Below are 12,846 nucleotides of genomic sequence, written 5' to 3' on the forward strand. Positions count from 1 at the left end.
TCATTTTGAGCAGGCTTTATTGAGTGCTATTGTTAAACGTGTCAAAGGGTTTATTAAACTGAGAATAGCATTGGGAACACTTCATGGTGCACTTCCTGATGCAACTTTGGAAGAGTTACAAACTTATGATGATGAATGTGCTATTTGCAGGGTATCTCCCTCCCCCTCTTTCTAGCTTCCTTGTTCTTATTCTATTTTCATTTTTATTTTATTCTTTTTGCTTTGAATATATAAGCCTTTGACATGCTGGAAAATGACAGGAACCAATGGCAAAGGCGAAAAAACTATCTTGTAATCATCTTTTCCATCTTGCATGCTTGAGATCTTGGTACGGCTTATTCATTGCTTGAAATGTTCAGTGGGTAGTGCAAATTGCAGTCTTAGGACAAATTTATACACAAACTTTGCAAAATAATTACAGGTTGGATCAAGGCTTAACTGAAAATTATTCATGTCCCACTTGCCGGAAGCCGTTGTTTATTGGAAGAAGCGAGAATGAGGTAAATCCTCAAACTGCAGATGTTCGGGGTGATGAGCTGCTTGCTCGGGAGATGAGTATGGGACTTGATCAGTTGAATCTTCCTGGTCATGCACTTCAAAATGAAGCTTCCCGCAATCAAATTCACAATCCTCTTGAAAGTAGTGATTGGAGGTTTGTTTTCTTGTATCATACTCGATGATTGCTTCTTACCCATATGCCACTATTGATTTCAGCTAAAACCAGCATCTCCTGCGGAATGTCATATTGTGCCTGTTGCGGCTCTATCTAATATATGTAAAAGTTGTGAAATGTAAAGAGGATAACTGACGTAGAGAAAATATTTGATACGATTGTCGGTAAAAGTCGTTTGAGAAGAAATGAATTCATATAGGATACATAAAAGTGAGATAGATACATAAATGTGAGATAATGGGTATTTATGAAGGATCCTTCAGTGAGATGAGATGGTTATAATTGATATAAAGGATTTTCCCTCAGGTGCGTGATTGCTTCAAGGATTTTCTTTGAGCCTTTACTTCTTTCCCTTAGTTATGGATGAGCTAGCCATAATATGTCCTATAGGACAAAGCTGAATAAAAGATTGTGCTGTGGAGAGGCGCCTCAGGAAGTATGTGTTTTAGGTTGAGTATAAATAAACTAAAATACATACAGTCAAGGTTAACCATTGTATAAAGAAAGAATGAGTTTATATTAAGATTTGGTGGAGTGGTGTGTAACTGCAGACAATTTAAGTAACTTATTACCTCAACATTCATGGAAATTGATGTGATAGATGAAATGTAAGAAATATAATTAAACTAACTTGACATGGAGGAATGCTATGCAAGATATGAACTAAAAATCGGTAGGTAATTTCTATAGAACGGTTGTGAGACTAGCAAGGTTATATGCAAGTGAATATGGAGCCTCTAAGACAAACATATCCAGTAGATGAGTTTTAAAAACATGCAGATTTCAATGTGGATGTGCAATCATACAAGATCAAAAGTAATTACATGCAGCATTAGTTAAAAAAGCAGCACAGATTGTGGATAAAATAGAAAAGAGATGGTCTGATCATACACTAATGAGTTCTCCAAATGCAACAATTAATAGACGCGCCACCATGATAACCAAAGGATCTAAAGAGGGACAGGATAAACCTAAAATCGCATGCAAGTTGTTTAAGAAAATCTCTAGTTTTACGGAATCCATGAGAACTTAGTAAAAGACAATAAAAGAAGAAGCAAAAGATTCATATAGGTGATTCTAAATAGTTCACATTATGGCTTAGTTGTATTGCTATATTTGCATTAGGTCCTGCTTTTGACACGTCTTTTTATTTTGATTATAGATTTGTATGTCGGTATATGGTTAAGTGAGATTTAGAGACCTCTGGAACTCCTATTTTAGAGTGTTGGAATGAAACAAGTCAAGATAGTAGAATTTAAAGAACATGTATAGCCGACCCAACTTCTTTGTGATTGAGCCATAGTTAATGGGCCGCCCAGTGCACTAAAGCTCCCAATATGTGCGGGGTCCGGGGGTGGGCTGGACCACAAGGGTTTATTTACCTTGAATTTCTGCCTAAGACTGTTTCCACGACTTTAACCCGTGACCTCCTGGTCACATGGCACCAATTTTACCAGTTACTCCAAGGCTCCCCTTCAATTGATACATAGTTATTTTAAAGAATAAATGCTTGCCACTTGTTTGTGCAAAAAGGGGAACATCTTTTCGTGTTGTATATTGTTTGTATGATTGCAACTTCTGAAACTTTACATTGTTCACATGGTATCAAAGCTTCAACGATTATGGACTGAATCCTCCTACGAATGGGCGATTTTCCATGGACTGAATCCTCCTACGAATGGGCCATTTTCTCTCTCATCTTCTTGATATTGTGTTGCTTATGTTGTCATCTTTTGCAGTAATTTCTCATCATCTAGAAACAGAGAGGTCACTAGTTTTGCTCGTCCTTTCTGTCTACAGGGGTTCGGGAATTGATTCAGGTTGGTTGGGTTTAGATGGTGCTGGTCCATCTACAGGCATCAGGTCAGCAGGATTGGGTCGGGTTCAGACAGTGATGAGGCATCTTGCAGCTGTTGGAGAAACGTATGCCCAAACTGCTCTGGAAGATGCTGCCTGGAACCTTTGGTCTATGCGTGCCTCCCAGGCTGGAACTTCCAGTTCAGCAATCCCTCCTGCAGGTTCGGTGAGGCATGTTGGAGGTGCTGGAGGGTTGCACTTGAGGACAACCTCACGTGCCACAAACAACAACATTCCGAATATACATACAATGGTTGAAACAGTTAGAGAAGTTCTGCCACACATACCTGATGAAATAATTTTTGAGGTATGGTTACTTTGACTTTTAGTCTTTCTCCCATGAAATATGAATGTTCTTTATTGTTTCGCTTAGCCCTTTTACTTTCACTGTTAAGTTCAAAAATCAGTAAAAGGGACTTGCACCTGGGGTGTGTGTGTGCGCGCGTGCATCTACAAGTAGCGTTACTTAGAATGAATTGTAAAAAGTTAGGGAGATGAAAAAGCAAAATGAATGGTTGGTGTTTTCACCAATAAATGGTAGGGACAATGAGGAAATTCAAAGTTTTTTTTTGTAAAAAAACTGGTAAATATGTTTCCTCAGCATGTCCAAATGCTGGACATTATTAGAAAGTGTTAGATACAGAAAAACGATAAAAGGGAGTACTTACAGGCATTTTAATTGTGAATTGTGAGAAATATAGGTGAAGAATATTATTGAATTGTTGTAACTACATTATTACATTGAGTCCCAAGTTTATAGACAATATATCCCAATCCTTTTCCTAATAGGACACTACGTTACAATCGTATTCCAAGTAGGATTTTATATGTTAAGCCTATTACTACTCATATTCTAACACTCCCCCTCAAGCTGGTGCATAGAAGGCAGGTGTACCAAGCTTGTTATGGATGTAATTAATACGAGGATCAGTGAGGGGCTTGGTGAAGATATTTGTAAGAAAATTATTAAGGACTGGGAGACCTCAATTGAAAAGGAACAAATTGAAAAAGTGATCCTAAAAGTATTTAACATCGCCGGAAAGTCGATCTGTTGTTGGAAATTTCCAGAAACTGATAGAAACTATACGGCTCATCTCAAAATCAAGAGATGAGTAGATCTTGAACAAAAAGATCAACAAAGAACTGGCCGGAATATGCTCGCGCGCCAGATTATTAGAAAAAATTATATGGGTGGGTCGAATGATGACACGACCCCACTGAAAAAGAGAATTATATGGGTAGGGTCGAAATGATGGCACGACCAATTATAGGGTAGAGTCAGAATGACGACCCTATCAAAAAAATAGAAATTATATGGGTAGGGTCGAAATGACGACACAACCCTACTGAAAAAAAGAAATTATTTGGGTAGGGTTAGAATTACGGCACGACCCTTACACAAATCAAATCTGAGGAGTCATCGTAAAGACGCATGAAACTACGCAAATCACATCTGAGGAGTCACCGGAAAGACGCACGGTGCTATGCAACTCAAATATGAGAAAGTAGTCTGAAAAGATGCACGGTACTATGCAAATTAAATATGAGAAATAGTCTATCGAGATGCACGGTGCTAAGGAATCAGATATGAGAAAGTAGTCACCGAAAATATGCACGGTGCTATGCAAATCAGATATGAGAAAATAATCAAGTGACCCAATCTTTTGCTAACATGATCATTGGCCAGACGGGCGGCATTTATGGGTTATAGCCGCCCGCCGTCAGTGGAAGTTCTTTGATTCTCTACCAAGATCGGTATCATGAGAAATATAGGTGAAGAATATTATTGAATTGGTGTAACCTATGTTGCTCGGACTCGGCTGTTTTGCCGCCGAACCCGTCTCGACACGAGACTGAGGCGGGGACGGGTGCTTCCGCCATCTCCGATTCGGTCAACCGACTTCGAAGACGTTGACCGAAATAAAGAAGAAATTTAACTGGAAACATTGAATAATTAACCGGCAACTTACCTGAAAAAGTCTCGACCAACGACCACCAGAATAGAGACGGCGTTGTCGATGTGCCGTCGCCGGAAATTATCGTCGACATTGCCGGAAATCATCATCGACGTCGTCGAAAATCATCATCGACGTCGCCGAAAATCATCGGCGCAGACGTCTTACCACCTCAGGGTACCGGAAATCATTGTTGTACTCTATCATCGACGTAGTCGTGTTTACATAGTGACGGGTTATTTTTTTCCAAGTAAAGTGTGTTTTGAAACTTTTGTCTTTTCTTTTTACTATTTTTAATTAATAATTAGTTCCTTTACTATTAATAATTAATTAATAATAATCTGTTGCCAGCACTGTCTGTCGGTGAGTGTATTTTACTTTGACAGTATTAAATTTAACTTCTTAATTATATTTATTTTTTATTTTTAGTAAATAAACGTGAGTTATAATTTTGGAAAAAGTTTTTAATACAAATACTATTCCTAATTGAAAAGTAAAATCAGATGACAAAAATAACTAAAAATAGCAAATTAACTAAAATAAATAAAGTATTTTTAGAATATCTTTGTAACTCTATATTTATAATATTTATTTTTTTTAGCCGAATCCTCGCACCCGTATCCACACTCGGATTCGCACCCCTGAATCTTAAAATTTATATTTTGACAAATCCGACTCTCGGATTCGCACCCGTCTCGGATACGCGCACCTGAGTCCGAGCAACTTAGGATGTAACTACATTATTACATTGAGGCCCTATTTATAGACGCTATATCCCAATCCTTTTCCTTATAGGATACTATGTTACAATCCTTTTCGAAGTAGGATTCTTTATGTTAAGCCTATTCCTACTCTTATTCTAACATTAATAAATCTACAAAATGGTCTAAATCCTCTGATCCTACTTCTTTACACCGAAAATAGATAGATGTTGTGCAATTCCATTTTACTTTCTAAATAGAGTTAGATCCATCTTCAGAACACCTCCCATTCCTTTCTCTCCAAACTGTCTACCAGGTGCATTGTGGGATTATCCTCCACCACTTTTGACTCTTGCTGCCTCGTCTTTTCATCCAACAACTTAGCAGTATGTTCAGGCATAGTCCAACTTGTCTCTGTTATGTTGAGAAATAAGGACCATAATTGTGTTGTAAATGAGCAATGTAAAAATAGATGTTTGTTGGTTTCATATGTTACTTTGCACAAGAAACATCTGGAGACTAAGATGATCCCTTTTTCTTGTAGACTTCTTTTGTCAGACATGCTCTAGCTACCAACCAAGTAAAGCATTTTACCTTGGTTGGAGCTGGACACTTCCATACGTTTCTCCATAATTTTGGTTGCCCCCATTCTGCATCACATCTTGTCGTCTTCCAATCCATATTCCATATGCCCTGTTGACAGTGAACTGCATCACTATTGTGTCTCCACCTCAGAGTATCTGGTTCAGCATTGGTGCCATTGAAATCACCAATTCTACCTAGCAGATAGCCACCCTATCTATCTCCCTGTCTGAACATCCTTCCGAAGGATAAATTTCAGTCCTGTGCACTCCAAACATCATTAATGGTGCCTTCTGGGTTGTTGCTAAAGATAAATAAATATGGAAAGGTCTCCATCAGTGGAACATGTCCTTCCAAGCATCCTTCCAGAATTTGTTCTTTTACCATCTCCTACTATCATGTGTAAATTCGTTTCAAGGTTCGACCATACAGATCTAATAAATTTCCAAGCTCCTATCCCATATAAAGCAGTACTCAAGTTGGTACACCATGGGTTGAGTTTGGCAAACTTGCACTTAATCACTTCTTTCCATAATGAATGTTCCCCTCTATTGTATCTGCAAAGCCATTTCATTAGTAAGCTATTACTCTATGCTCTTGAATTTCTAATGCGTAAACCACCCCTCGACCGAAGAATCAGAAGGTAAGATAATTCGCAAGGGTCTTCCCTTTCCGTAAAGCTTCTGAATGGTCAAAATCTGTTGAGATACATATAATCCCCATAAGAGTATGAACTAGTACTTAAATTTCAACTAAAACGAGTTATTATTCGATCCCCAAACTAACAAATCTTTACTCCAAAAACTCCAAATCTAAACCTAAATCTATCAAAATAGTAGTTGTTAATATCCTATAAAGTACCTACAACAACTTAATCGAAGACGAAATAGGAGTACAACGCCGAAAACCTAAAACAGTAGCAGGCGACCCTTTCCTTGTTTAATTATTATCCAGCTGGCCAAAGATCTGCTTTGTTTATTATTTCTTTCTTTTGAATTACTTATAACTTATAAGTAATGATTGCAGTAATCATTACAGTGGAGCATCTTTCCACTTCCTCCCAGTTTTTCCAAGAAATTGGAACATATGGCGTCCCAAATACAAATTCACATGCTATCGCTATTACGTACTAATTAATTTAAATTAACTAACCTCAAGTTACCCAGATCCTCTTCTTCCTTACTCAACCACGCGTAAATCGTTTTTTTGTTGAGTTTCTGCTATAGTTCAAAGTTAAACCTACTGACTTCAACTGATCTTAACGTGGGTTATATGAGAAGAAAAATAGATGTCCACTACTTCTACTAAATTAATTATCTAATACCCAAAACTTCTAATAAATTTCGAAATTTATTCGGAACTCTATAGAAATAAATTAAATATGTAAATTGACAAAGTATATTCCAAATCTATTGAAAACACTAAAACACTAATCCGGGATCATCTTGATCGAATTTAACTTCCTTAAATCCAATAACCCAATTAGTCACTTAAATCACTTCCGTACACCTCAAAAATTGATACTACCCATCCCGTGAATCATTGATCACGTATACAAACTATGGGGAGAGCAAAAATATAGAACACCAGAAAAATTCACGAAATGACTAGGAGGTTCGTTACATTTGGATAGGGGAAGACAGCTTGAGAAACATGTTTCCCCAGCTCTATATCTTAAGTTCACAAAGAAATGATACAGTTGCTCAAGTTTGGAGTCTGCATGGGTGGAACCTAATCTTTAGGAGGGCTCTTAAAGATTGGGAAGTGTCAGATATTGCTAGACTCCTTCAGATACTGAGTGCGTTTTCTGGAATCTCTAATGTTTCTGAGAAACCAAGCTGGCAGATTCACAATAAAGGGGTGTTTACAGTGAAATCATGCTATTGGAATAGAAACAACAACCAAAACCAGATAATCAATTGGCCTTGGAAGCAAATATGGAAAGTCAAAAGTCCGTTGAAAGTGGCTTGTTTTGTTTGGTTAGTTATCAGAAAAGCTTGCCTAACTCATGAAGCTCTACAAGGAAAAGGAATGCAGATTTGCTCTAGATTTTTTTTGTGTAATCAAGATGCAGAAGTGAATAGCCACCTATTTCTGCATTGTGACATAGCTGAAAAATTGTGGAACATGTTTTTTTGTATCCTGGGGATCAGCTGGCCAATGCCAAGGTCCACACTGGAATTTCTAAACAGCTGGAAAGGAATTGGGAAGAGAGGTTCAACAGAAGATTGGTGGTTGAGTATTCCAGCTTTTGTCTGGCGGATGCTGTGGAAAGAAAGAAATGCCAGGTGCTTCTTTAAAGGCAAGAGTTGCAGCATCCAGAAGATTAAAAGCCATTGCCTTAAACAGGAAATTGGGGGGATACCATAGATCTAGTAGATTTCATAGGTAACTTGTAAAGTTTCTTTTTTTAGGCAGTCTGCTAGGAGGAAAATCCATTTGATTGGGAGTTGTAAGATCTATCATCATCTCTTGGATGATGAGTTTTTGTTAATACAAAGTTACCTTTGACTCAAAAAAAGAGAATCAAGGACATAGTTGATAAGAATGAGTCTCCCTCCCAGAGATAAATATTGTGCCTTCCACGTAGCCAATCTTCTTTTCGGTTTTCTCAATTATTCCATCCCAAATCTACCCTGCTACATGTTTGCTGCCCAGAGGAATGCCTAAATATATTGTTGGCAGATTCTCAACTTACTTCCTAGAGTGGTAGCAAGGTTCTGGATGTTAGGAACCTCCTTTAATGGAAATAAGTTGGTTTTTCCCTAGTTAACCTTCAGCCTTTAGACCTGAAGACGCTTAAAAATTGTCAAGATCATTCCGATGTAACAAATCTGTTCCACCTTTGGCTCACAAAAATATCATTGTAGCGTCTGCAACTGCAAATGGTATACCTCCATTGTCTGCCCCCTGCTTTCTCCTATATCAAAGCCTTTAATCCGCCTATTCTGCAATGCTATCCTCATCACGCTATCAAAACCCTCCATGACAACTATAAAGAAAAAAGGGGATAAAGGGTCACCTTGTCTGAGGCCCCTTTCCGAAGCAAAAAGAACCTACAGGTTTTTCATTTACCAGAAGAGAGAACGTAACAGTTTTGATGCAGAATTCTATCCACTTCATCCATCATCCACCAAATCCCATTTGTTTTAGAGTGTAACAAGAATTTCCAATTGACATGATCATAGGTTTTTCCTATGTCCAGCTCGCACAGGACCCTGCGTCCTCACCTTTAAGTCAAGTCCACACACTCACTGGCAATTAGAGCTGCATCCATGATCTGTCTCCCTTTTATAAAAGCCATCTGATGCTTATTAACCAAATTGTTAACAACCTTGTATCTTTCAACTAATTACTTTGCCACAATCTTGTATGTTCCACCTATGAGGCTTATAGGCCCCGAAAACTTTCAACTCTAGCTCCTATCTTTTTTGGGATCAAAGCTACAAAAGTTGCATTGAAGCTTTTCTCGAACTTCTGTTTTTCATTGAAGTATTGGAGAGTATTCAGTATGTCCTTTTTCACGAGCTCCCCAAAAGCTAGAAAGAAGGATATGTGAAAAGCACCAGGTCCAGGTGTTTTCTCCACAACACACAATTTAATGCTTTCTAGGATTTCTGCCTCATCCAATTGTCTTTGTAATCCCTCTTGCTCTTCCACTGAGATCCCTGTGACTTCATGTATGATTAGTCGAGGCCTCCACTCTTCTGTTTCCCTGTACAAAGTCTTGTAAAAGTTTTGAATAGCTTCTTTAATATCTTCTGGACTTGTCACCTCAATACCCTCCACCTTCAGGTTATCTCTAGAATTGCCAATTTGTGAGCTGTAGTTATCCTTTGAAAGTATTTTGTATTTTTGTCTCCCTATTTCAACCATTTTATCCTTGATCTCTGTTTCCAAGCTTTTTCCTCATTTCTTGCACTTCTCAAACTCCGCGTGTAGATTTGATTTTTGTATTATCTCATCATTTGTGAGAGTTATTTGTTCTTGGACAACCTCCAAGCTTGCCAATTTTTTGAGAATGTCTTACCTTTCTCTGTTTCCAATGTTCCCAATTGCCCCTGTTATTCTTGCGCCAATCCTTCAACTTGTCTTTTAGCATTTTCAGTACGTCAGCCAGAACATAGCCAGGCGGCCAGGCCTCCCTAGTTATCTTTCTCTAAAAAAAAAAAATAGCCAGGCCTCCCATTAGAAATGAAGGATTCTCACCACTGTCTTACATTTTCTTTGAACCAAAACCCTTTTATCCCCAGCCACCAGCTTTCAAATTTGAAATAGCTCTTTTGTAGTTCAACTCTCACAAGACAACATGATAGGGTTATGGTCATATCCAATGTTTGGCATTAGCATCTGTTTGATGAGAGTAAACTGCTCCTTCCATGATGAAGAGTATTGAAATCTATTAATTCTTGGAGGAACTCTATGATTCTCCCCTCGTCTCCATGTGTAAGATCTTCCAAATAAAGGAGGATCCACAAGTTCCGTCTCTTCAATGAATTCTGAAAATTCAGACATTGCTCCATTGATTCTGCGACAGTTTGTTCTCACATCGGGGTATCTGATAACATTAAAGTCACACCCTACTACCTATGGCCCTGCACACCTTCCCCCCATAGTTCTCTTTCCACCTACAATCAGCATACTCTGCTGTCACAAACCAGGCGACGTTTGAGTTTTGCCCATACATAATCCCATAGTATTAAAATACTCCCACTGCTAGCACTTTCCACCAAATGTATCTTCCCCACTCATGTATAATCCCGGATACTGTGAATAATTCTATTGACATTTCCCCCCAACCTTGTTTCTACCAGGATGTACACATCTGCACCCATTGACTAATCAAATTCCTAACTACACCCCTTTTTGTATCCTCATGCATCCCCCTCACATTCCAGGATACAATTTTTAACCTCATTTATTAGTGATGGTTAATTTCCTCCCACTGGCTCTCGGTTCTCCATCCTTGAACTTCATTTCAAATCAAATTCCGGAGCTCTTTCAGAATTATGTTGGTAAGAAGGAAAAGAATTTGCCCTTTTCTGCATGCCTCTCCACGTATCTCTTTTGATCCAATTTCATGCACAAAGAATAGGCCTCCTTTTCACACGCCCTAATAGCTGCGCCAAAAGTTTGCCCTAATTTGATCACATTGAGATGAACCCAGATTGTGGCCCTTGTCTCAATTATCTCTTTTGAAAGATTCTCTTCTGTGCTCAAGGGTACTGGTTCATTATAGGGAGCCAGTTGGTCTTCGTACAATTTCAGAAAAAACGATCTTCTTTGCTCGTCCATCCTCTGATTTCTACTATTTGGAGCTTCTGTTGCCATTTGCGTTTGTTTTCCAAGTTCCCAGTCCATTATCGAGTGTTTAAAAGGTTGTTTTCTTTCTTCCTAGTCCAAATTAATCACCTCTGCGAAAGGCTCAATAAAAATAGTCTTTGGGCTTAATAGAGAGTCTATCTTTTGAAGCATTCAAGTGTGTTAAATTTATGTGAAACCGTGTAGACATAATCAAAGAGCGTGAAATCGTCAATAAATGTAATGAAATATAAAGCACAAGACCTTGCCCTCACATTCATTGGACCACAAATATCAGAATGGATTAATTGCCGTTGGAATTCAACTCTCTCAATCCAGTGCTTTGGACGGCGAAAGGCGACAAGGCCTCGCCGCGTGGTGAGGCGATCGCCTTTTGAATGTACGACGGCGATTAATATAAAAAAATTAAAATAATATATAAATGATCAAAATTTCAATAACACTAATATAGTAGGAAATATCTCAAGTCAAGAATTAATATATTTTGACATATCTTGATATTTTTATTTCCACCTATCAAGTGTTTATTGAATAGAGTAATACCACCATTAATAGTACGTCGACAAAAATTGCATATCACCGAATCTTTTGATGGTCCTTGTGTACCATAATTCCATCCTATGTCCCTTTGTTTGCTACTAGTTGATTGAGACACGATTGAAATTGAAATAGCTGTTAATAATCAAGTCATTTAATTAGTATATTACTATCATACTATGTTAATTCTATATAAGTTATTAGAAAAAAATTACATAATAAGACTACAAGTTTACTGGTTATTGTTATAGTAACAGTGTAAGTCTGTAATACAAGTCCACTGTTACAGAATACAGTGGACTGGAAAGAAAATAAAAGAAGAGAAAAAGAGAAAAAAAAAACAGTAAAAAAATACAAGTCCAATCGCTGGATTAAGAAGAAGAAGAAGAAAGAAGGAAAAAAAAAGAAATTAAAATAGTTCGCTGCTTACCGGAGTAGTGGGAGTCGCCGAAGTACGACGCCGAAATCGAACTTGTGAGATGAATAGTAGTAGGCGCAGTCACCAAAAAAAAATTTGGTAGGGCCAAAATGGGTAAATAAGTCGTAAAATTAGCTTATATACCTAAAACCCTATTTTTTTTTAAAAAAATTAAAACGCGACGCCATTGTCGCCTCACCTTTCTCGCAAAGGAGTTGCCTTTTGATTTTCGCAATGCCACGACGTGAAGAGGCGACCAAGCCTCGCCTCGCGTTGCCATTCGCCATTGGCGACGCGGCGGGCGCCTTTTACAACACTGTCTTAGCCTTACCTATTGTTTATGTATAATATATTTTATGTAATTTTCAAATAATATATATTCCTATCGTTGTCCAAATTTTTGTACCATTGATAGTCATTTACATTTTTTTAAAAATAATTTAAGTTTTAAATTATTGTGATGTCTAATATTTTTTTCTTCTATTCCAACTTAAGTGTCATAATGCTTAGATGACCATAATAATTAATTATGGGTGATGTAGTAAAGTTACGATTGAAGCAGCGAAGCAGACATGTATTAATGACTCACAACAACTAATTAGAAGTAATGTAACAAAATTACTATAAAAAATACTTGTGAAATTTTTTTGAAGTGGACCTTGTATAAGACGTCAAGTTAATTTAAAACATCAAGAGTTAATTTATCATTTTATATCTATTTTACCTTTTTTTTTATCAAATATTATTAATTGACAAAATCGTAAATGGTCATAATAATTTATTAAGAGTGACATGGTAAAA

At 37.6% G+C, this 12,846-nt stretch overlaps 1 protein-coding gene across 6 annotated transcripts in view; it reads left to right on the forward strand.

Annotated features, from left to right (window-relative positions):
* Window positions 1-12,846, forward strand: part of LOC107873370 (E3 ubiquitin protein ligase RIN2) — a 57,963-nt gene that overhangs the window by 30,707 nt on the left and 14,410 nt on the right. For all 6 annotated transcript variants that reach the window (XM_047414736.1, XM_047414737.1, XM_047414735.1 and 3 more), the window contains exons 9-12: window positions 14-151; window positions 261-328; window positions 422-652; window positions 2,474-2,837. In XM_047414736.1, coding sequence (XP_047270692.1) covers window positions 14-151; window positions 261-328; window positions 422-652; window positions 2,474-2,837 — 801 coding nt within the window. The remainder of the gene's footprint in view (window positions 1-13; window positions 152-260; window positions 329-421; window positions 653-2,473; window positions 2,838-12,846) is intronic.

Source organism: Capsicum annuum, chromosome 6, assembly GCF_002878395.1.
Source record: "Capsicum annuum cultivar UCD-10X-F1 chromosome 6, UCD10Xv1.1, whole genome shotgun sequence".
NCBI lineage: Eukaryota > Viridiplantae > Streptophyta > Magnoliopsida > Solanales > Solanaceae > Capsicum > Capsicum annuum.